Source organism: Hemicordylus capensis, chromosome 5 (assembly GCF_027244095.1).
Source record: "Hemicordylus capensis ecotype Gifberg chromosome 5, rHemCap1.1.pri, whole genome shotgun sequence".
In the NCBI taxonomy this organism is placed as follows: Eukaryota; Metazoa; Chordata; class Lepidosauria; order Squamata; family Cordylidae; genus Hemicordylus; species Hemicordylus capensis.
Genome location: NC_069661.1, coordinates 250,814,773 through 250,838,873, shown reverse-complemented (window position 1 = coordinate 250,838,873; position 24,101 = coordinate 250,814,773). Strand labels below are relative to the sequence as shown.

Here is a 24,101-nt window from a genome sequence, read left to right as displayed (position 1 = left end):
CAGATGTTGTTGGACTACCACTCCCATTATCCCCAGCCATGGCATTTGTGGCTGAAGATGATGGGAGTTGTAGTGCAACCATATCTGGGCTGGGGACCGGTGGCTCAGAAGCCCTGGTCTACACAGATTGGCCATGGCTTTACCAGGGTTCCAGGCAGGTGTCTCTCTTGGCCCTGTCTTGGAGATGCTGCCAGGGAGGGAACTTGGAGCCTTCTGCATGCAAGGAGGCAGGTGCACTTCCCTGAGCGGCCCCATCCCCTGAGGGGAAGATGTCGCAGTGCTCACACATGTAGACTCTCAGTAAAATGCAAACCTGGGTGGTCCCTGCTTAGCAAAGGGGACAATTCCTGCTTGCTACCGCAAGGGAAGCTCTCCTCCTGGACCATAAAAGCAACAGCCTTTGCAAGCTCAAGAGTGTAAACTTTTCCTGCAGCCCTGCTGCCTGTTCTCCCCAAAGGTCTCCCCCCCCCCTTGCTCGCACACAATCGCAGACTCTGCTCCCCCTTGAGGATTCCTTGCTCTTCCGGACGCCCTGCCAGATGCACTGTCTGGACGTCGGGAGTTTGGCTCCCGTTGGCAACGTGCTGCTGGTTCGTCTCCACCGTGCAGCTGTCCGGGCGTCCCGCTCCATTGTTCCCCGGGTCACGCCATCTGGATGAGCAGTGTTGGCGGAGCTAGGAATGCGAGCCTTCCTGGGGGCTGGGGGCTGGCCTGAGCTTGCCCATTGGCTGGCCGAGGACCCTGCAGATGGGGCCGGTGCCTGCAAATGATTTAGGGCTTGCTGTCTCCGAAGAAGCATGTTTGCGGTGAAGATCGTGAACGCTTTTGTGTCTGAGTCGGCTTCTTTGTGCATTCCTAGCCAGAGTGTCGGGTGATTTCAGGAAAAGCGATCAGGACTTCAACAACACTTGATGCTAGGATGGAGTCCAACTTAAGCCTTTTCGGACGTGCGTCCCATGTGTCTGTATACAGGTGCATCGCTTCTATGTGAATGACTACCCATGTGCAGTACGGGAACCTGGGTACAGGCCCCCTCAGATGCAGGCTAGAATATAGGAAACTGCTTCATACTAGTCAGTCTGTTGATCCTTCTAGCTCTGTACTGTCTGACTGGCAGCAGCTCTTCAAAGTTTCAGGCAAGGGTTTCTCCCAGCCCTCCCTGGAGATGCTGCCAGAAATTGAACATGGGACCTTCTGCATGCAAGCAGATGCTCTAGTGCTTACCTTTGGCGCCATGGCTAAGGGGAAGATCTTGCTGAAGACAGTGCTTACATATAGTCACTCATCCAGATGCAAACCAGGGCAGACCCTGCTTAGCAACTGGGACAATTCATGCTCACTACTGCAAGACCAGCTCTCTCCCCTACAGATAGGAAGGGAGCTACTGTATGTGCATTGAACATAATGTGTGAAGAGTTGTGTCTGGGTATGGATCTGTGCATGCATATATTGTACACAGATTGTACGTGCGTTGAATATAACATGCTGAGCCAAAGCTATTTGGATTCTGAAGGTGGGAGAACCAATTTTGGTAATTTGGGAAGGTATGGAGTGGGTCGTCTCCTCATTTGTCCCCAGTGGTATCTACTTCCCCCTCCTGTTTTCTGGCACTGGGTTCTTGGTGTTTTCTACCTAGGAGATAGCAGAGTGAGAGCAAGAAGCACAAGGACTTACTGCCCTCGCTCTGAATTGATTTTATGTTAATATCCAGGGTATCGTGATGATGAAGTTCAGAGGAACAGCAGGCAGCAGCATGGAATGTGAATACCATTGCCAGGGGCCCAGCTAGCCACTAATTGTGATTGCCACCAATCCCTTCCCTTCCCTCTGTTCCTTTTCTGGAACACAGGTAGAGAAGAGAAACAGGTCTTCTGTCATTTTCACTGGGATATGGAGAGGGTAAGCAAGAGTGAGAGCCTTTTCCTACTGCTCAGAAAGGAGTCCAGCTGTTTCATACTGTCTCGAATATGGCAGTGGAAATGAGCCCTGAGCTATTGGAATGGTTGTGAACATTTTTTCGACAGCACACCCGTTCAATCAGTTGGTGTTGGGTGCTCTGTTGCTGTAGGTGCAATGCAATACAAATGCAGTGAGGGCTTGTGCTCAGTAAAACTTGCTTTGGGAAGTTCTGGTGCCTGGGTTTATGCTCTTGCACAGGGCCGCCCACACTCAGCACTGGCCTCCCATGACATCTACACAAGCAGAGGGAAAGCATGTCCTTCTAAGTAGAACACATGGAGCCTTCTTTCCACTGCTGGTAGCATGGTGACACAAGAGAACCTCCTCTTGTGTGCTGTGAATTTGATTTGTATCTAACTCTCAGCACACGAGTAACAAGGGTGGTGGTGGTGGTGGTGAACGATACCCTGAGTGGTGATTAGCAAAAAATAACATAAAATCAAACCATTGGGGTCTTCTAGGACCAGTGTTCCCTCTAAGGCGTGCGAACGTGCGTGCGCTCACATGTTCTTTGATGTCCAATCAGTTCATTGTAGATCCCGCTCAGGTTGGATCAGGAAGGCCCCACTCTGGGTGCATGTGCGCACACAGTGCCTTGATACTGTCTTGACACACACACTGCCTTGAGACCAGAACAAAACTCATTCCACACACAGATGAAAAAAATTAGAACACTGCCTAGGACTCTCTCCCATGCACTGCGAACTTGATTTGGATCAGGCTGTAAGCACGAAAGTTGTTAGGGGAGCACAGCCATGGTAACCTTGTAAGCCTACTTCCTTGCGGAAAGTAAGCTACCAAGGCACGTCCCCATTCATGCATGGGAATGGTTAGGGGAGTGCCTTTCTCTTATAGTGTGTTGCTTAGCTAGCTGGCTTGCATGAGTGATGGGGGAGCTATTTGCTCTCACTTGCCCTGTACCTGATCTTGACACATTGGGGATATGGGTTGTTTATGTCCTCTTCTGGGAGGGGAGAATTTGAATCCACCCCTTATTTAGCAGAGAAACCCAGTTTGAGGAGAACAGAGCTCACAGAGGAGATCTGGAGGTGTCTGTACACATGTACAGTTATTCACACAAACACATGTACCTGCATTCATTTTAAAAGCTGGATACAGGCCCCCTCAAATGCCAGGAATAGATAGTAAGTGTACTCCTGTTGGATAGGCTTTGATTGCGTCAACTGGAAAGCCCATTCCTGGAAAGAGCCAGGAATGGGCCTGCTCAAATGCAAGGTCTAGATAGGAAGTATCAACAGCTACCATGCCTCTAAATACCAGTTGCAGGGGAGCAAGAGTAGGAGAGAGGGCATGCCTCACCTCTTGCCTGTGGGCTTTCCGGGGCCACTGTGGGAAACAGGATGCTGCACTAGATAGGCCTTGGGCCTGATCCAGCGAGCTGCCTCTTATGTTCTCAAGCATACGACTGTAGTGTGTTGTATATGTATGAATAGGTTTTGGCCACATCAACAGGAAAGAGGCCTGGGTACTTTCCAGATTACACCCTGTCCAGTGGTAGTTTAGGAACATAGGAAGCTGCCATATATGGAGTCAGATCATTGGTCTACCTAGCTCAGTATTGTCTTCATAGACTGGCAGCGGTGCCTCCAAGGTTGCAGGCAGGAATCTCTCTCAGCCCTATCTTGGAGATGGAACTTGGAACCTAGATGCTCTTCCCAGAGCGGCTCCATCTGCTGAGGAGGAATATCTTCCAGTGCTCACACTTCTAGTCTCCCATTCACATGCAACCAGGGTGGACCCTGCTTAGCTAAGGGGACATGTCATGCTTGCTACTTCAAGACCAGCTCTCCTCCAAGTTTACTTTGGCTTGGCAGGACTGTCTTGAAACCGTAAATACAGGGTGTTGCGCAGAGCCACCAGCAGGGAGAGCAGTCTTTTCTAGCTTGCACGAATCTCCTGCAACAGGAAAATACAGCTATTTCTTTACAATGGTGTAGTACTGTAACACAAAGATAAAATCTGGAAAGGGCATTGGAAATGTGAATGGTACCTTGCTGACAGCGCAGAGACTGGGATGTCGAAACACAGGCAGTACCGAAGCACACTTAACAGACACGGATGGACACTGTTGTAATCTGGAAGGCGCCCAGGTCAGGATAGTGTATGACCACAGTCATGGGGAGGGATTCTCCTCATGTTCAGGCAAGTGTTTAGTTTAAGAATTAAAAAGCACCGGTCCCAGTACAGATCCCTGGGGGACCCCACTTCTTACTTCCCTCCATTGTGAAAACTCTCCATTTATACCTACCCTCTGTTTCCTGTCTTTCAACCAGTTAGCAATCCACACATGTACTTGTCCCCTTATCCCATGACTGCTAAGTTTCCTCAGGAGTCTTTAATGAGGAACTTTGTCAAAAGCTTTTTGGAAGTCCAGGTAGACTATGTCAACTGGATCACCTTGAGCCACACACTTGTTGGCACTTTCAAAGAACTCCAAATGGTTTGTGAGGCAAGATTTACCTTTGCAGAAGCCATGCTGGTTCTCTCCCAGCAGGGCCTGTTCTTCTATGTGCTTTACAATTTTATCCTTGAGGATGTTTTCCATCACTTTGCCTGGAACGGATGTTAAGCTAACTGGCCTGTAATTTCCCGGATTGCCCCTGGATCCCTTTTTGAAAATTGGTGTTACATTTGCTACTTTCCAGTCCTCCGGTACAGAGCCTGATTGCAGGGATAAGTTATATATTTTAGCAAGGGGGTCGGCAATTTCACATTTGAGTTCCTTGAGGATTCTTGGATGGATGCCATCCGGCCCTGGCCCCTTCGCGGACATGGAGAGAGAACAAATATGGGACATGGAGAGAGAACAAATACGGAACTACTATCATCCCTATGACACCATGAACAATATCTTATGTCCTATGCAAAGGACATCATCTGGCACAATTGACCAGATTCAAAGGGCATAATCCAGGCTTCTCTCTCTTTAGCCAGCAGGAGCCATGAGTGGTATCAGAGAGAGAAGCCTGGATTATGCCCTTTGAATCTGGTCAATTGTGCCAGATGATGTCCTTTGCATAGGACATAAGATAACGTTCATGGTGTCATAGGGATGATAATAGTCCCATATTTGTCTGTCAAAATTAGCTCGCTGGTGTCTGGAAGCATAAAGGATTGTTTTGTTCTAAAACTGTTTACAGGGAAGTCCTGAAAGCGACTGACTTGCTCTGTCTGCGATTTGTAGACGCCTCTTCCTTCCTCCTGTTGGCTGGGATCAATCGTGACTATTCTAGGAAAGCCTGTTGCTACCCAGGAGTGATCAAAGAAGGTGGCGGCCAACTTCCTGACTCTTGGTGCATGCATAGCGAAAAAACCATACATATGGAACTAGCACCCCTCTGCTGAAGCGCGGAGGTTCACAGGAGGGGCAATTTTGGCCAAACAACCCCCTCCGAGAGTATTTCAGATCGTTTCTGGGGTGGGGGGGGACTGGCAAAGATTGCTGCCCACATGCTTCAGCAGCAGAGCTATTGGGGGGGGGCATTTTAAAATTTTATTGGCTTTTACAATAGCTTTACAATCCAACTACATTCATTTATTTAAGTAAATATTGACTTCCTGCTTACCTGTCTGCGTGGTTCATGTTTACTATACATATAAACCATTGCTATAATAATTCAAAACATACATACTCCACATTGCTACTTGATTTTACCCAACCTGCTGCTGTTACTATATTTCAAACCCTGCTGAAAGGTCCAGAATAGAAAAATAGTTCTTTAAGTAAAGTAAAAATGGTTTCCAATTTTCTTTGAAACATTCTGAGTTTTCATCCCTTATAAGTGCTGTAAGTTTTACCATTTCAGCATATTCCAAAACTTTTATCAAGCAGTCTTCTTTTGAGGGCATTTGATTTGATTTGATTTGATTATCTTTCCATTTCTGCACATATAAGAGCAGAGCCATTAATAATAATAATAATAATAATAATAATTAATGGATAAAACAAACCAGTCAATAACACCTGTCTGACTGTGTAAACAAATAATAATTCAATTTCTATACTGCCCTTCCAAAAATGGCTCAGGGCGGTTTACAAAGAGAAATAAAACAAATAAAAACAAATAAGATGGCTCCCTGTCCCCAAAGGGCTCACAGTCTAAAAAGAATCATAAGATAGGCACCAGCAACAGTCACTGGAAGTACTGTGCTGGGGGTGGATAGGGCCAGTTACTCTCCCCCTGCTAAATAAAGAGAATCACCATGGTAAAAGGTGCCTCTTTGCCCAGTTAGCAGGGGACGTACACACATACATTAGTGGTGTACGTACACACACACACACACCACACACTGCACTTGTGCACCGTTAGAATGTCAGCCATGGTGACTGTTCTCATGCACAGGCAAAACCGGCTAAGGAAGCCAAGTCTGGTCTTGCCTGCGCATGAGAACCGCTGGGAGTTGCAGAGCTCCTGGGGGTGGCAAACCCACCAGAGAGCCCCACCTGTTAGCCAAGGTTAAGGGCACGAGTTCCAGGGGCCGGGGCAACTTGTCTCAGCTTCCAACCCTCCGTGCTGCCAGAGGAGGCAGCTGCACGTCTGAGTGTGTGATCTCCAGTGCGGACAGAGGGATCGTCTGCAGAGGAGGCAAGCTTTTCAAGGCTTCCTCCTTAACTGCTCCGAGCCCTTTCTCACTGATCGTGAGAGAGGGCTCACTGTCTGCATTCAGGTGGGTTGCCAAACTGTGGTTTGAAGGATTGGGATTGAGCAAAGGCAAGCAACAGGCTTCTGAGCTTCCTCTTCCATTTGGAAGGGGACGAGAACGAGACCAGAAGCTTCTGCTTAGTGGTATATACTGCAGCTTACTATTGTCTGTATGTGGCAAAATGCACCAGGATCCTAAAGCTAATCTGGCCTTTGCTGGGGATCCTGGTTTGCAAGCAAATGCCTGCATTCAGACCAAATGGCAAGCCATGGTTTGCTGCAAAGTAGAAGTGGAAACGAAGGAAGGAAGGAAGTGGGAAGCACAAGAACTGGAGACTTACTGCTGCTTGTTCTCAAACCATGGTCAGTTATGGCCTGGAGTAACTGATGAAATGCAAGGCTTACCCTTGTATCGAGAGCTCTCTAGAAGCTCAGCCTTAGGAGCTTAGGAATGTTCCTTGCAGTGGAGCTGAGCTTGGGTGGAGGGGCAGTTCATAACCTTTTGGTTCTCTGTAGTATTAATATTCTTGCAATGAAAATATATAAGTACAACAGCAGCAAAAGCTCTCAAATCAGTTTACATGGAAAAAGAAATATGATTCAAACCAGTCCCTGCCCCAAAGAGACTTGTAATCTAAAAAGAAACAGAAAGTAGAAACTAGCAGAGACCATGGAGGGGTGCTATGCTGGGCTTGGATAAGGATAGTTACGCTCCCCCTACTAAATATAGGATGGCACAGCAGGAAATGACTTGACTAGCGAGCCAGAGGTTGCTGATTCGAATCCCCACTGGAATGTTTCCCAGACTGTGGAAAACACCTATATCGGGCAGCAGCGATATAGGAAGATGTTGAAAGGCATCATCTCATACTGCACAGGAGGAGGCAATGGTAAACCCCTCCTGTATTCAACCAAAGACAACCACAAGGCTCTGTGGGCGCCAGGAGTCAACACCGACTCGATGACACACTTTACTTTTACTTTACTAAATATAGGAGGAGGGTTACCAGTTTAAAAAGTGCCTCCTTGCTCAGTTAGCTGGGTTCTTTCAGGGACAGTGTTCTCTGTAATGGGGATTCCCAGATGTTGACTACAACTCCATCATTCCCATCTGCAGTGGCCTTTGTCTGGGGATGATGGGAATTGTAGTCAACCATATCTGGGAGTCCCTGTTGCAGGAACCAGGGGCGGAGCCACCATTGGGCGAATGAGTTCAAAGAATCCGGGTTGCCACCAGTGCGTTCTCAGACCCGCCCCCCCACGTCTGATGTCAGACACTGAGGGCGTTATTTTGGTCCCAAATGGGACTGTGCGGCCCTGTTTGGAGCTGAAATCAGCCCACGCTGCATTGGCAGTGGGGCCGATCAATCTCTCTCCCTAATGGGGCCGCCTGGCCCCATTTAGGAGAGAGAGGGGCCCACCCTGCATTGGCAGCGTGGCTGGAACGGCTCTCCCTGCCTTTAAGGCACGGAGAGTCGCTTCAGCTGTGCTGCCAACGCAGGGTGGTCGGCTTTCGGGTCCAGACGGGGGCCGCGCAGCCCTGTTTGGGTCCAAAAATAACACCCTGCATCTGACATCAGATGTGGGGGGTATGTCTGGGGCCATGCTTGCAGCTTCTGATTGGTGGCGGCCTAGGTTCTTTGAACCCGTTCCAAGGCAGGGAGAGTCTCTCCGGCCCACGCTGCCCAACGCAGCGCGGGCCGAGATCCCTTCCAAGTGGCACCATGTGGCCCTGTTTGGGAAGGAGACCACGTCCCCTGTGTCTGACATCAGACGCAGGGCGTAGCTAGCTGAGCTCCTGTGTCTGACGTCGGACATGAGGGGCAGGGCCAGGGGGCCACAGCGGCCGCACACGGGCCGCCGCCAGCCTCCCTACGTTGCTGACAGGATCACTGGGTGGCAGTAGTCTTCTGTGTACTGTTGTCTTTTGACTTGTTCACCCCTCCTTCCTTGCATGGATGCCAATGGGTTCCCATTGAATTAAATGGGAGGTGTTTATGAGGTTACAATTAGGAAAAACAAAGTGGGGCCAAACTTCTCCCCCTCCCTCAGGAATGGAGTCACAAGCATCTGGGGCAGACTTTGCTCCCACTCCAACAATGCCCACTGCTGTAATGCCTTTTGACTTTCTCCCATAGAACTAAATGGGAACCGTTTCTTTTTGTGGGAGAAACGGAGCACAGCCTGTGTCCTGAGGAGCAAATCAGAGCAAGGAAGCTTCATCAGCTTGGAAGAGGAGAAGCTGTGTCTTAGCTTAGAAGGAGATCTGAGGCTGTCTTATTGTTGTTGCTGTGATGACGATTGCTTAATGGGAAGTGACACATTGTGGACCCAGGACCACCGATAAGATGCCAACTTAAGAAGGAGCCAAGTTAATGATGTGGCCCCTCATTGAGCAGGTCTGTCAAGGCTAATTAGATTTAAGAGAGTTATCAGAGATGGTGTAATTATCACAGGCAGTAAAATGGCTGCATTAAGAGATAAAAGCTAGCACGATAGAGAAATAATTAACGGCTTAATAGGGCGCTAATTCGGAGATGGCTCTGCAGCAGAGATGCAGAGCGCCAGCCAAGATGCTGAGGACTGACGGGGGCTGTGGCATCCATTTCAGTTGTGTTCACCTAAAAAGGACCAATGGAGGGGCGGGAAAGTGTTGGGCTTTTGGCCTTGTGGCTAGGGTGGGGATGTACATGCCGATTCAAGGTCAAGCGGGCTCACATTCGAACTGGCCTGGCTCGAGGGCTGGTCCGGGGCCGGTTCAGGGTTAAAAACACACACGAAAAAAGGAGGACTTACCGCCATTGTGGGGCCTTGGGGGGATGCTGCAGCGTCTATGGGAAGGAGGTCTCCTGATGCCCCCCCTCATGATGATGTGACCTGGCCATGCAAATGGCCAGTGCACTTCTGCGGCAGCCTCCAAAATGGCCGCTGACAGCACAGCGGTGCCCGGAATGGGCCAAAAATGGCCCGAAACAGGCCTCTGGAGAGTGGGGGAGAGGGAACATCAGGAGAGCTCACCATGGCAGTACCCCTGAGGCCCTGCAATGGTGGCAAGTCTGCCAATATTTTTTTTGTTAACCCCCCCCCCCACATCCCTCCTTCCCCAAGAGCCAGGCCCAAACTGGTTCAGACTCAAGCCAGACCAGACCCAGCTCTAATGTGCACAGAATCAGACTGGAGCTGGGCCAGTTCAAGTCCGGATTTCCAGTTCTGTGCACACCCCTAGGCTGGGGATGATAGGATTCAGCAACATCTGGGAGCCCAAGGCTGGGAATCCCCAGTATAAGGCAAATTAATACTTACTAGCCAACCCCTGCACAGAGCATCTGTGCGGCGCTTTGGGGCTGGCTGTTTCCCCCTCCCTCTTCCTCCCAGCCTGGTCGCTGCTCTCTTCCCCTTCCCTTCGGTCCGTGCTCTCCATCCCTCCTCCCCTCCTGTTCCTCCCCCCCCCCAGAGCCGTGGTGTGCGGCTAAGAAGGGCCCCGCCGCCGCCGTTTTTCCTTGCCCCTGTCCACCCGCCGCCGCCTTTCTCTCCCCCTGCCCGCTGCCTGCCGCCGCCATTCACTCTCCCTGCCCGCTGCTGCCTTTCTCTTGCTGCTGCCTTTCCCTCCCCGCTCCTCTTGCAGCGTGTCGCGAGGGTTCCGCCGCCAAATCCTGGGCACGCATGTCCCAAGACAATTAAATATATAGATATGTCCAGGACCTTTCCACCTCTGTAGCTCTGGTTCTACAATCCTCAACCACAGCTGAATAAAAACCTGCCCCTAAGAGACGAGAGGATTTGTTTGCCCCTCTTGTTCTGACACAATTCTACCTTAACCCCCCAATATATAAATATTTCTTTTTCTTGTCTCTTGGCAGTAAAGCGATTTAGAGAGCCGAAAGCAGAAAGGCGGCCCTGGAGGATATGGTAAGACTTGGGTGTCCGTTTTCTTTGGAATAACCTCTCTAGATCATAGAAAGCATGATGATGTTGCCTTTAGGATATTTTCCACACCTTTATCCTGCCCTTCATCCATGGAGCATGGGATGATATACATGATTAACCACTCCCCCAGTTTTATTCTCCAACCATCCTGTGAGGTAGGTTGGGTTCAGAGAGATTGAGTAGCCCAAGGTCACCCAATATCTCTCTCAGCTGAGTTGAACCCTGAAATTTCCAAACACTGTACCCGGGGCTTCGGACGACGACAATCACAACTTACATACCGCTTTTCAACAAAAGTTTCCAAAGCAGTTTACATCGAGAAACAATTAATTAATTAAATGGATCCCTGTCCCCAAAGGGCTCACAATCTAAAAAGAAACATAAGATAGACCCCAGCAACAGCCACTGGAGGGATGCTGTGCTGGGGGTGGAGAGGGCCAGTTACTCCCCCGCCCCGCTCAATAAAGAGAATCACCACATTGAAAAGGTGCCTCTTTGCTCGGTTACCTAGGGAGTTGGACTACAGATCCCATTATCCCCAGTCACTGTGGCCTTTGCCCATCTGGGGACCTAATTCTGAGAACCCCTGCTATAACCACTACCCACTGCTTGTTTGTGAAATAGATCTCCGCTCCTTGGAGGAGTCCACATGCACGTGGCAGAAGGCAGGGGTGGTGTTCTGAGCAGGTAGAATGGACTGTACCACTTCAGCGCTTAGGTGGGAGGAAGCACTTCTGAAAGCTTTCCATGTGAAAAACTGCCTGCAGGTATAAAACAGAGGTGGAAGGCTCCACGTTAGCTGGGCTGGCTTTCTGTTTGCAGGAAGTTTCTAAAGATGGAATAACATTCAAAAAGGTGTTTAGAACCACCGCCACCCCTGCAGTCGGAAGTGGTGCAGGCTTCTACCACTCCATTGCCTTGCATGTCAAAGCCAGGCACACATCTTCACACCTTATTTATTATGTGCGAGATGTCCATTGCATCCACTTGGAGGGCCACTGGAGTAAAACCATACATGAATTCAAATAATCACTGTGAAAGTTCGGGTTTGCACAGGAGGAGGTGGTGGTCAGAAATATTTTAGGAGTCTGCTTCTCCCCTCCCTAAGCTGCTGCTACTTATATTTATATATATTCAACAAAGGTTCCCTAAGCGATTTACATAGAGAAATAAAAAATAAAATGAGTTCACAATCTAAAAAGAAACATAAGGTGAAGGGATGCTGTGCTAGGGATGGAAAAGGTTGCTCTCCCATAGGAACATAGGAAACTGCCCTATACTGAGTCAGACTATTGGTCTATCTAGCTCAGTATTGTCTTCACAGACTGGCAGTGGCTTCTCCAAGGTTGCAGGCAGGAATCTCTCTTAGCCCTATCTTGGGAGATACTGCCAGGGAGGGAACTTGGAACCTTCTGCTCTTCCCAGAGCAGCTTCCTCCCCTGAGGGGAATATCTTGCAGTGCTCACACATCAAGTCTCCCATTCATATGCAACCAGGGCAGACCCTGCTTAGCTATGGGGACAAGTCATGCTTGCTACCACAAGACCAACTCTCCTCCCCATTCTCAATAAAGACAATCACCACTTTAAAATGGTGCCTCTTTGCTCAGTTAAAGGTAAAGTGTGCCATTGAGTCGGTGTCGACTCCTGGCGACCACAGAGCCTTGTGGTTTTCTTTGGTAGAATACAAGCGGGGCTTACCATGGCCATCTCCTATGCAGTAGGAGATGATGCCTTTAGCATCTTTTCTATATCGCTGCTGCCCGATACAGGTGTCTCCCATAGTCTGGGAAACACACCAGTGGGGATTCGAACCGGCAACCTCTGGCTTGCTAGTCAAGTCATTTCCCTGCTGTGCCATTAGGTGGCTTTTTTTCTCAGCAGGGACTTTAAAAAGTTTCCCCAGAGGGCGGGATAGTAGGTGCTGGATGGCTCACCTTTGTGCAGGAGAGCCCCACGGGGGAAGCACCTCCTTGGCAGCAACTGGTGTGTAGAGTGTCTGTTCCTGCAGGGGGTCATGGGGCTTGTAGTCGAGCCCCATTCTCCCTTGGTGGGAAATGGCACTCCTTGCATCCACTGCAGTTGAGGTGGAGTCCCGCAGAGCCTCTCCTGCGATGAGACGAGCTCCTTGCTGCTTGCCCACCCCCCCGCCTCCCTTCCCAAAGGCCAGGCAGAGGTGAAGTACCAGCCTTGGTTCAGAAGGAAGGCAGATTGTTCCATAGTCGAATAGCTCTTGCAGTGAGGCCAGACCGTAGGAAGCAGTTCCTAAGTCCGCTTCTTTGTAACTCCACCCCATGGGAGAGGAGCCTGTACCATGGGGGAGGAGCCTGCACCACCTTCTCTGGAGCAGCCCGTCAGGTGTTGGAAGATGGCTGGCATCTCTCCCGCCATCGCCTCTTCTCCAGGTGAAACATACCCAGCTCCTTCAACCCTTCCTCACAGCACTTGGTTTCCAGACCTGTCGCCTGTCTTCTCTGTCTTCCCCTGAACCCTTTCCGGTATTTCAGTGTCCTCACTAAAGTGCGTGTCCAGAAGTGGCCACGCTATTGTTGCTGAGGGGTGAGCAAGGCTGCTTGCATGCCCACCCAGGCCCCTTGGCTTTGAATAACCGTCCCATCCCCAGTGAGCAGAGAAGTGAGCAGAGGCTGCAGCTTGCAAAATCCGGAGATTAATTCACATAGTACCATTGGAAGCTGCCTTGGACTGAGTCAGAACCTTGGTCCATCTCACTCAGTACTGTCTACACAGACTGGCAGCAGCTCTCCAGAGGTTTCAGGCAGGAGCCTTTCCCAGATCTAACTGGAGATACCTGGCCTGAACCTTGGACTTCCTGTATGCAAAACAGATGCTGTATCACTGAGCTACAGCCCTCCGTTGCTGCTTTGCCTCTGTTGTGCACTTCTTATTTTCTTAAATAATATTTTTGTATTAATTTTAACCTCCTTCAAGGTTTTACGACACTTCAAAGCAAGCCATAGGGGCGCTCTTTATCCACTTTGCCAACGTCTTCTTGTCCGACCTGACGGAAGAAGATCCCTGCTCTCTGTGAGTATATTTTACATTAGGATGCATACAGGTGGGTGCGTTTCTCTTTGGAGGAGAGTTGGTTCAGGCTGCTTCCAGTCCTGAGTTCAAGTCTCTGAGTTGGTACAGAGAGCTTAGATTCCCAATCCTCCTCTTCATCTGTCGCATGGGAATGGGAGAAACATTGAACAAGAGGTTTTATAAAGACTACTAAGAGTGTGCGCATGTGTGGGGGAGCGAAATGCTGTGAGCATTTTTCTGAAAAAGCACTTTAGGTCTGATCTGGCCCAAGTTCAATACTCTTAAATCCAGGACTCAGGAAATTCTCTAGTCTGCTTGGCTGTGATGAGTGAAAAATCCTGACATGTAATGTACTATCATAGCTTGACAAGTAAAATATTTTTTTTCTGGCTGGACCTCTTATACACAGCAGGTTTTACAGGCTGAGTATCCCTTATTCGAACTGCTTGGGACCAGAAGTGTTCCGGATTTCAGACTTTTCTGGATTTTTGATATTTGCATACTGTAATGAGAGATCTTGAGCATGGGATCCAGGTCTAAACACGAAAGCTTACTTACTGTACACTGTATTTTATTTAACAAATAAGCATTGAATTTACGATAATAACAGGTAGCTGTAAATGTAATGAAAACTAATTGTGAGAAAATGTAACGCAATAATGTTTCTGGATTTTGGAGCATTCTGGATGTCCGGATTAGGGATATTCAACCTGTACCACAAGTTTACTGGGTGGCTTTACTGCAAACTCAAAGTTGTCCCAAAAACCTGACACAAATAATGGATTTTTTTTTTTACCCAGGATATAAATTGGGTTACACTCTAATGCATAGTGAAAAACCCGAATTGTGTGTGAACTGCTCCCCGATAACTCACAGGGACTTCGGGGTAAATCTAGCCGATATGTGAACGCACCCCCTCCATTCCGGAGGAGATGCAAGTTAAAGGGCTTCAAAAGCCCCGTGTGAAAAGCTTACTGAAGCAGAAACCATAGTTCTTGGCCCTTGGTTAAGTCCCATTGACTTCCACAGCAGAGTTAAAGCATGGGCTGTAATATCTCCCATCAAAATCAATGCTACTTAATGGCTCTCACATTGGCCCGCACCTGTGCTAGATCAGTGTCTCTGTGCTCAATTTGGAAGCATGCTGGCTCTTGGAGCCAAATATTTACTTTAAAAAAAAAAAAAGTCTTAAGAGTAGAAATGATCCGCCCTTGAGGAAGCTCGCCCTCTGGCTTGGATTCCTCGTCTGTCACTTCTTCTGTGGTCATCTCCACCACCAACCTTTCTCCCCCCGCCCCCAAGTCTTCTGGTGCACACACAGAAGCCTTGGGAGGGTGGTGGGCTCTTCCCAAATTGGTGCTGGGATATGGAGATACAGAATGGCAGCTTTCCCCTCTGTTTCGAAGGGACTCCTTCTGTGTCGCCTTTTCAAAATGGTGGTGGAAATGCGGCTCTGGGGAGGGGATCAGAAGGGTGCTGGGTGTCCTGCCCACCAAGGAACTGCAGGCACTTGCCCCCTGGAAGCTGGCAAGTAAACTTGTGGGTGGCTGTACTTCTGCATGACTTGCAGATTAAGATGCAGCTTCTGGTTGGAATGAGGCCAGCCCAACGTGGGCAGAGATGCAACAGGCTCCCAGTGTCTTTCTGTAGGGAGTGATTAGGCAATTGGAGTATAATCTATCAATCTCAGGCTGCCTGCAAGGAGGCAGGTTCAGAGAACAATTTGTTCTGGGAAGGCTAACACATAAAGTGTATTATTTATTTTTTATTATTAGTGAATCGTTCTAGAGATAAACTGAGCAGCCTCCCCTGCATGAGCATATACTATGCTCACAGGAGTCTTTATTTGACTTAAATTATTTCTTGTGGTGCATCAGCTATATGCTCTACACAGCTTGGGAGTTACCATTATAAATGAATGCTTCCACCTCTAGGGCTCTCCAGTGATGAGAGTCAAATTTGTGTGCGTACAGGAGAACCTCATTATCCACGAGGGTTCTGTTCTACGGTGGCAGGGGGCAGGTAGCAAAACCCCAAATAATGGGGCATGAAGGCAATGAGAATGAGAGGAGTTAGGTTCCTGAGGCAGCGAAAAATGGGATGAAAAATGGACTGTAAGTGGGGAACGGTGTGTGTGTACGCGCACCTTACCATGCTCTGTGGGTCCCCGGCTGTCCAGCAATGCCCCCCAAGTAAAAGAAATTGAGTTTCTTGGGGTGAAAAATTGCACACACACACCCACCAAAATGAGCCACACAATGGCTCCTGTCCTCAAAATGGCCAGCGAAAATTACCTCAGAGGTCATTTCCACCCCTCCTCAACCCATGGATATGCAAGTCGTAACCCTTTAAATGTCTGATTTTATCACATAGACTGAGGTCAGGAGGCAATTACCCAACCGCGGATACGTGAAACTGCAGGTGCCGGGTCTGTGGTTAACGAGGGCTTCTTCTGTATGTGTGTTTCACTCAAAAGACATTAGCTTAGTTTGCAGTTGGATATCCCAAGATGGACCCCATTTTTGCTCACAAAAGAGGGGCCAGTTCCCACATGCTGGATTGTTAATGTGGGTTGTTTGTGTTCTTCTCGACCACAGTTACCTCATGAATTTCATCTTGGATGCCACGCTGGGGATGCTGCTGATCTGGTTCGGAGTGAAGGTGGTATCTTGGATTGTGGAGTGCCGGAACCACACACATCTTGTCTTTGGAGAGTACGGTAGGCTGAGGCCAGCCCCCTTGTTAAAATTCGTCCTGATAAGTTGTTCAAATATTCTGGTGGCAATGGACGCACATACATATTGCTTTCCAAATTTTTTAAATAATAATCAGAAACTCATTCTAAGGTAACTTAAATTCTGCAACAATACTTAGCTGGAAATGTATGTATGTATGTATGTATGTTTGTTTGTTTATTTAGAAAAATTTAATATACCGCCCACTCCGAAGACTTTGGGTGGTTATGATCCTTCTGGATGCATGACCAGGCCACCTGCGAATGAGAGGGAAGTACCAGCAGATTCTGGGCAACCTGCAGATATGTAGAGTTTACCAAAATCTGAATGGGGAAAAATGGGGAAAATCCCAAGTCCTTTTTGGGACCAACCCCCGAAACTTGCTCCAATGTCACTTAATGGAGTGGAATGTTTGTGGTCTCAGAGGGCACTTAACAGACAACTAGGTGAGTGGAACTAATAGAACTCGGTGGAAAGGGTGAGGAGGAGGGCTTGATCAAAGAAAGTGGGAAATGTACCTGCTTAAAGAACAGCCCCTCAAGACACTTGCAACAGGATGAAAAGGAGCTGTAGTTAACATAAACTACACAGTTAAACTCTGGTTTAAGGTAATCCAGGAAGATAGCTCCACATACTTCCAATATTTTAATAATAAGCTTCTGGGACAAGTGAGGTTGGGCATTTTTCCTCCTCCCTCTGTGTTTTTGTTGTGTCAATTTGTATTTCTTGAGTGTCTCCCACTTGTAGTTCCACAAGGGGGCAGCAGTTCCTACCAAATGTTTAATCTCCTCCTAAGCCCTTGCATACAAGCCTGCTATAAAAAGAAAAGTTGTCTTGCATTGGGAACTGCCTTCTCCGGAGTCAGACCATTGGTCCATCTCCCTCACTATTGCCAGCACTCACTTCATGTTTTTGAGAAGTGACTGTACCTGCATTGGTTTAAAAAGTGAACCTGGGTACGGGCCCGTCAAATAGAGGTGCACCTAGGTAATTTTGGAGCCTCCTCTGCCTCAAGTTTAAGCATTATTCCCCCCCGCCCTGCTGACACCACACACACACACACCCATGACACATGCAGTATTTTTAACACAAGGGTTCTTGAGGTCACAAACAGCAACTGAACTCACAAGAATGTACGAATATAAAACAGATATATTTATGCAAATATTCATTAGCGGAAACATTTCAACACACAACTTAACATATCCCCATCCCACATATGTCTTTCCCCACTCCACCCCCACCCCCCGCCCCAGTCTCCAAAGCACCCAACACAGGTCACGATTGCACTCGGCTGACCAGCGGTGACCACACAGCCCAGGGCAGACTAAATTGGATTTGGGGGGCCCCAGGGGGTGTGGAGGCCTGGGGCTTTGGCCCCAAAGTCCAGGGGGTAAGAGCACCACTGCCCTCAAATGCATAAGACAAGAAGTGTACTGCTGTGTTGAACCTACATCTGTACACTTGTTGAACAAGAGAGAGGAGAGCTGGTCTTGTGGTAGCAAGCACGACTGGTCCCCTTAGCTAAGCAGGGTCCGCCTCCGTTCCTATGTTGCTTCCTGTGAATGCTGAGAAGAACGTGTGAATGGGGCTTGCAGTGTTTTCCAAAGGGGTGGGTTATCCCCAACCCACCTCCAAAGAGCTGTAGGTGGCATACATGTTTCTCTGCCCCCTTAATCTTCACAACAACTCTGTGAGGACCACAGATGAACCACTGATCTGACTCTGTATAGGACAGCTCCCTAGGTTCCGGTGCAAATGGCTCCTAGAATGTTCCATGACCTCTTTGTATGTGGGTGGTTCAAACCTGCCTGTGGGAAACATGAGTCCTTTGTGTCAGCTGTTTGACTTTTAAGCAAGGACCGGAGTATGTGGGTTGGTTCTGGCCCTGTTGCCACGGGGGCGTCCAGCCTTTCCCATTGCAAGCTCTCTTGCTTCTCAAAGCAGCCAAATGTGTGTCCACTTTGTTTTGGCTGGGGAAACTAAACAATTGTCTCCCCTCCTCTCCCCTTCCCCAGAGATGGTTGAATCATGAACAATATTGCTAGAGAAGCATCTGGCTTTTTATGTTTTATTTTAAATGGTGACTCTGCTCTCTAGCTCTGGGTGTTTGCTTGTTTGGGAGGTCCTCCATTCTGGGCTTCTGTGCATGCAGAAGGTCCCCGGTTCCATCCCCCACAACTCCAGGGCCTTTCCCAGACAGCAGGCTTTACCAGGGTATTAAGAGGGGTAGGAACATAGGAAGCTGCCATATACTGAGTCAGACCATTGGTCCATCTTGCTCAGTATTGTCTACACAGACTGGCAGTGGCTTCTCCAAGGTTGCAGGCAGGCATCTCTCTCAGCCCGATCTTGGAGATGCTGCCAGGGAGGGAACTTGGAACCTTCTGCTCCTCCCAGAGCAGCTCCATCCCTTACGGGAAATATCTGCGTGGGACGGGGCATAACGGATATTTAGAATTTGCCCAAAAACCAAATGTAAAAAGTAGAACCTTCTTATTTATTTCTTATTTATTTATTAAATTTATATCCCACTCTTCCTCCAAGGAGCCCATGGTTATGTTTATCCTCACAACAACCCTGTGAGGTAGGTTAGGCTGAGAGATGTGTGGCTGGCCCAGAGTCACCCAGTGAGTTTCTTGGCTGAGTGGGGATTTGAACTCTGGTCTCCCTAGTCCCAGTCCAACATTCTAACCACTGCACTTGAGCTAAGCTCCAATGTGTAAGGGAAAACCCAAAATGTGTCTGGAGTGCTCCCTGATAGCTTGCAGGGACTTTGATGTAAATCTGGATGATAGGTCAACATGCACCTGCCCTTCCAAAGTGAAATTGCCGTCTTGCTGGGCTCCAAGCAGAGCAGAGAAAGGCCTCATCTGAAATCTGGGGATGCTTCTGGTCATTGTGAACAGTGCTGTCCTGGATGGACCAAGGGTCTGACTCCAGTAGAAAGCAGCTTCCTATGGTGGTTATGAGGGGTCAGCCAGCTTGGGTGTTGGGTGGGTGCCCAGGACCACTGGCCAAAGGCCTTGGTTGCTGGGATGATGGGAAGTATCGTCCAGCATCATCTGAGGGCCCAAGTCTGAGAACCCCTGGAGTAGACAGTATGGACCAGTGGCTTGTCTCACTAGAAGACAGCTTCCAATGTAGGTGCCTATGCAGAGATATTTAGCACCAGGATGCTCCAAGGACCATCGCTTCCCATATGACACCACCACCACCCACTGAGGTCATCATGGGAGGCCCTGCTCTATGTCCCACCACCATCTGGGTTGGCTGGCAGGCAAGTGGAGGAGGACCTTCTCTGTGGTGGCCCCCAGATGCAGGTGCTTCTTGCCCCAGGCGGCTTCTTGGCATATAGGCTCCAGAAAAATACAATGGTGTTCCACCCGGCCTATAGTGAGCGTGTCTGACTTCTGAGCCCGGCCAGTATTTCTCTTTTGCTTGTGTAGACTATCCTTTTGTGAATCTGTGGTCTGAAGGAGAGTTGGAGAGAAATGAAATTAAGTTTCATTTTTAGTTGACTTGATCATCCTCTTGCATGCAGTGGAAAGGCAGGCTATAAATACCTTAAATGACTAATACAGAGATGGCTGGCAAAGACGGGTGGGAACCAGTGTCTGTGAAGCTTGTCACTGGGGCAAAGATCCAGAGCAGGGTTTCCTGGGGGGAGGTTGGCAGGTAGTCCAAGGCCAGCAGCACAGCACCGGGGGGCGGGGGGGGGATATTGGAGAGGACAGCTCAGAAAGAGGTGCAGTGCATTTTTAGGGGGACCAGTTTTGTTGCACATGTTGTTTCTCTTCCAGAAATAGAATAATGTTCCATTAATGTTTCCTACCCACCACCCACCCCAAATGAATGTAGTGGGCAGCATCCAGAGATGTGAGTTTTCTGGGGAAATATCCAGATCTTTTAAAGGAAATATTTCCAATCCAAATTTTGTTCTCATTTGCATAAAAGTTCTCAGTTTTGCTATGCACATTTCCCTGATACTCTAAACAGGGTGTGACCCCGTTGGCATGTTTGACCTATATATTTAGCTTTAAAAGAGAAAAACCCACCATATTACCCACCTGTTTACAAACTAATATTAGCCACCGAATGGCGCAGCGGGGAAATGACTTGTCTAGTGAGCAAGATTGGTAGTATGAATCCCCTCTGGTATGTTTCCCAGACTATGGGAAACACCTATATCAAGCAGCAGCGATGAAGATGCTGAAAGGTATCATCTCTTACTGCACGGGAGGAGGCAATGGTAAACCCCTCCTGTATTCTACCAGGGTTCTGTGGTCGCCAGGAGTTGACACCGACTCAACGGCATACTTTACCTTTACAAACTAGTAAAACATATGCGCTTTCTTACACACTTCCTCAGGCAATGTTAGAAATGGAAAATTTCACATGGGAAAACAAAGTGTAGGACCCATTGCCATTTGGAAAATTTTCAACCCCACATCTCTGGCAGGATAGAGACTAACCCATTCATTTTAATGAGACTTGGTCATGACTAGTTTAGTCTGGAACCTCCCTCTGCAGGATGTCCTGTTGACTTGGATGGAGTTAGCTTTCGAGTTGGCATGCTTAGGATAATGCCCGTCAGCAGCTTGGAAGGAAGCCCACTGGCTACTTCCCAGTTCCAAAGTTCTCTTTCCCAGACCAGTTCTGCCACCAATGGAGAGAAATGACCCCGTGGAGAATCGCTCTTCATGTGTAATAAAATAAATTGATTGACAATATAGAATAAGACCTGGAGAATGTGAAAAGTGCCTTTTTTGTTGTTGTTCAAGTAACTACAGGACTTTAGCACTGGGGGTGGAGATCGACTTGTCTTGAGGGGTCTTGCTCCCTACATCAGCACCACTTAAGGTTCATGAGGCAGGGCTGTGGCCTGCGATGAGGCAGAGCGGAGAGACTTTTCATGGCAAGAAGTTTGTCGAACTGAAGGAATGTGTGTTAGGGTGAAGCAGCCTGCATGGCGGGCCTAAACATCATTTTTAAAAATGACATTGTAGCCCTTGAGCCCGTCTCTCTGTTTACATTTTGAATGTTAATCCTGTATCCCCAAGGCTCTTGGCATTCCCTCTCTGCAGGACTGTCAAGAAAATGTTTTCTCTTTAAATGGAAATGACCTTTCCGTTTTAGCTTCAACCTTGCTGCAGAGGAGTAGTAAAATTTTCACCGTCTGGGCTTCTGCAGAGCTGCTGCTCTCTGTTTCTACGTACGTTTGCAGCGGGGCGGGGTGTACCATTCCACAGAGACGCGATGGTAAAGCAGACAGATGCGGAGTTGCTGCCTGCTCAGTGCATTGGAATCAGCATGGATTAAAAGTAAGCCCAGCGCACATAAGAGCAGCTTGGAGCAAAACCGGTGCTCCCTTACAAGGCAATCAGCTTCATGACGAGGCTTCAGCACCCTCGGGACTGGAGTACATGTGTTTTCATGAATTTTTTATTTATTTACTTTTATTCCATTTATATACCACCTTACATAAAAATCATACATTTATTTATTGATTTGATTTGTATACTGCCCTTCCAAAATGGCTTAGGGCGGTTCACAGCATGATAAAAACAATTAAAACAGAGTAACAATTAAAATCAAACTATTAAAACACAATAAAATCAATAAAACAGCTAAAAGCCCTGAAAATCAGGGCAACAATTTAAAACAGTTAATCATTTAAAACCCTGGAAGGCCAGGCCAAATAGGTAGGTTTTAAGGTGGTTTCCAAAAGTTAATACAATAAAATTCCATAAAATCACATTAAAATATTAAAATCAAGACCGTAAAAAGACCAAAAAGCAGCAGCGATGAAATGACTTGTGTGCCTTCATTTTTAACATAAATCTGGGCACAGGCCCCCTTAAATGCAGGGTGCAGTTGAGGAGAGCTGGTCTTGTGGGAGCAAGCAGGAATTGTCCCCTTTGCTAAGTAGGGTCTGCCCTGGTTTACAGTTGAATGGGAGACTCCATGTGTGAGCACTGTCAGATATTCCCCCTTAAGGGATGGAGCCACTCTGGGAAAAGCATCTGCATGCTTGCATACAGAGGGTTCCAAGTACCCTCCCTGGCATTCAATGTATTTCTGTATGTGCATTTTAAAGAATGTGTGAAGAACTGCATTGCATATGGATCTGTACATGCATGCACTGTAGATTAGGGATGTGTGAGCTGGCTCGACCTCGAGCTGGCTCAAGCTCTAACCGCTTCTAGGGCTTCAGCTTGAACCAGTTCAGGGGAGCCAGACACATTCGAATTAGTGTTTTTTTGTGTTTTTTTAAAGTCAGACTCTCCACTGCTGGGTTCAGTGGCCCCCGGCGGTTGTGGCTTCAGGGTGTGCCCGTCGAGAAGGCCCGTCTCCTTGTGGCCACCAGATGAGCTGGTGGTAACTGGAGACGGACCTCCTCAAGTGACTCAATGGGCGGTGGAGCACATAACGAAGAAGACGTTCTCTTAAATACCCAGGGCCTAAGCCGTTCAGGGCTTTATAAGTTATAACTCCATCAACAAGGGAGTAATGTGGTCTCTCCGAGATGACCCAGAGACCAACCTGGCTGCCGCATTCTGAACCAACTGAAGTTTCCGGACTACGTACAAAGGCAGCCCCACGTAGAGCACATTACAGAAGTTCAGTCTGGAGGTTACCAACAGATGTACCACTATTTTGAGGTCACTGATCTCGAGAAATGGGCACAGCTGGCGTATCAGCCGGAGGTAACAGAAAGCACCCCTGGCCACCGCCTCAACCTGAGAAACCAGGAAGAGGTGTGGATCCAGAAGTACTCCCAGATTGCGAACCTGTTCCTTCTGGGGAAGTGTGACCCCATCTAGAACAGGTAGGTCAAAATAGTCTCTGGAGTTCTGACCCCGCACAATAAGTACTTCCGTCTTATCTGGATTCAGCTTCAGTTTATTCTCCCTCATCCAGCCCATTACTGCTTCCAGGCAGGGATTCAGGGAGGATATGCCATTTCCTGAAGAAGTTGACATGGAGAAATAGATCTGGGTGTCATCAGCATACTGATAACACCCTGCTCCAAATCCCCTGATGATCTCTCCCAGCGGTTTCATGTAGATGTTGAAAAGCATTAGAGAGAGTACGGCGCCTTGAGGGACACCATACTTAAGATCAGATTTTGAAGAGCAACACTCTCCAATTGACACCATCTGGAATCTGTCCGAGAGGTAGGAGCGCAACCACTGTAAAACAGTGCCTCCCACCCCCAAAACCCTCAGACGTTCCAGAAGGATATTATGGTCGATAGTATCAAAAGCCTCCGAGAGGTCCAAAAGGACCAACAGAGTCACACTTCCCCTATCAATTCCCAACTGAAGATCATCCATCAGGCCGACCAAAGCAGTCTCAATCCCATAGCCCACCCGGAAGCCAGTTTGAAATGGGTTTAGATAATCAGTTTCCTCCAAGACCACTTGGAGCTGAGAGGCCACCACCCTCTCAATTACCTTGCCCAGCTATGGGAGGTTGGAGACAGGCCTATAGTTGCTCAACTCTGAGTGATCTAATGTAGGCTTCTTTAAAAGAGGTCTAATGATTGCCTCCTTGAGACAAGGAGGCATCCTGCCCTCCCTCAGAGAAGCATTTATGATTTCCACAAGGCCTCCTACAACAGCCTCTCTGCTAGACAAAACAAGCCATGTTGGACAAGGGTCAAGAGAACAAGTGGTAGGCCTCACCGCTCCAAGCAGCTTGTCCACATCCTCAGGAGTCACAAACTGAAACCGATCCAGTCGAACCACATAAGAGGAGTTGTCGGA

The 24,101-nt window shown here is 48.4% G+C and overlaps 1 protein-coding gene across 1 annotated transcript in view; it reads left to right on the top strand.

Annotated features, from left to right (window-relative positions):
- LOC128327361 (store-operated calcium entry regulator STIMATE-like) overlaps window positions 1-24,101 on the top strand; it is a 59,410-nt gene that overhangs the window by 4,485 nt on the left and 30,824 nt on the right. Inside the window, exons 2-4 of the mRNA XM_053256137.1 lie at window positions 10,484-10,532; window positions 13,499-13,594; window positions 16,192-16,313. Coding sequence (XP_053112112.1) covers window positions 10,484-10,532; window positions 13,499-13,594; window positions 16,192-16,313 — 267 coding nt within the window. The remainder of the gene's footprint in view (window positions 1-10,483; window positions 10,533-13,498; window positions 13,595-16,191; window positions 16,314-24,101) is intronic.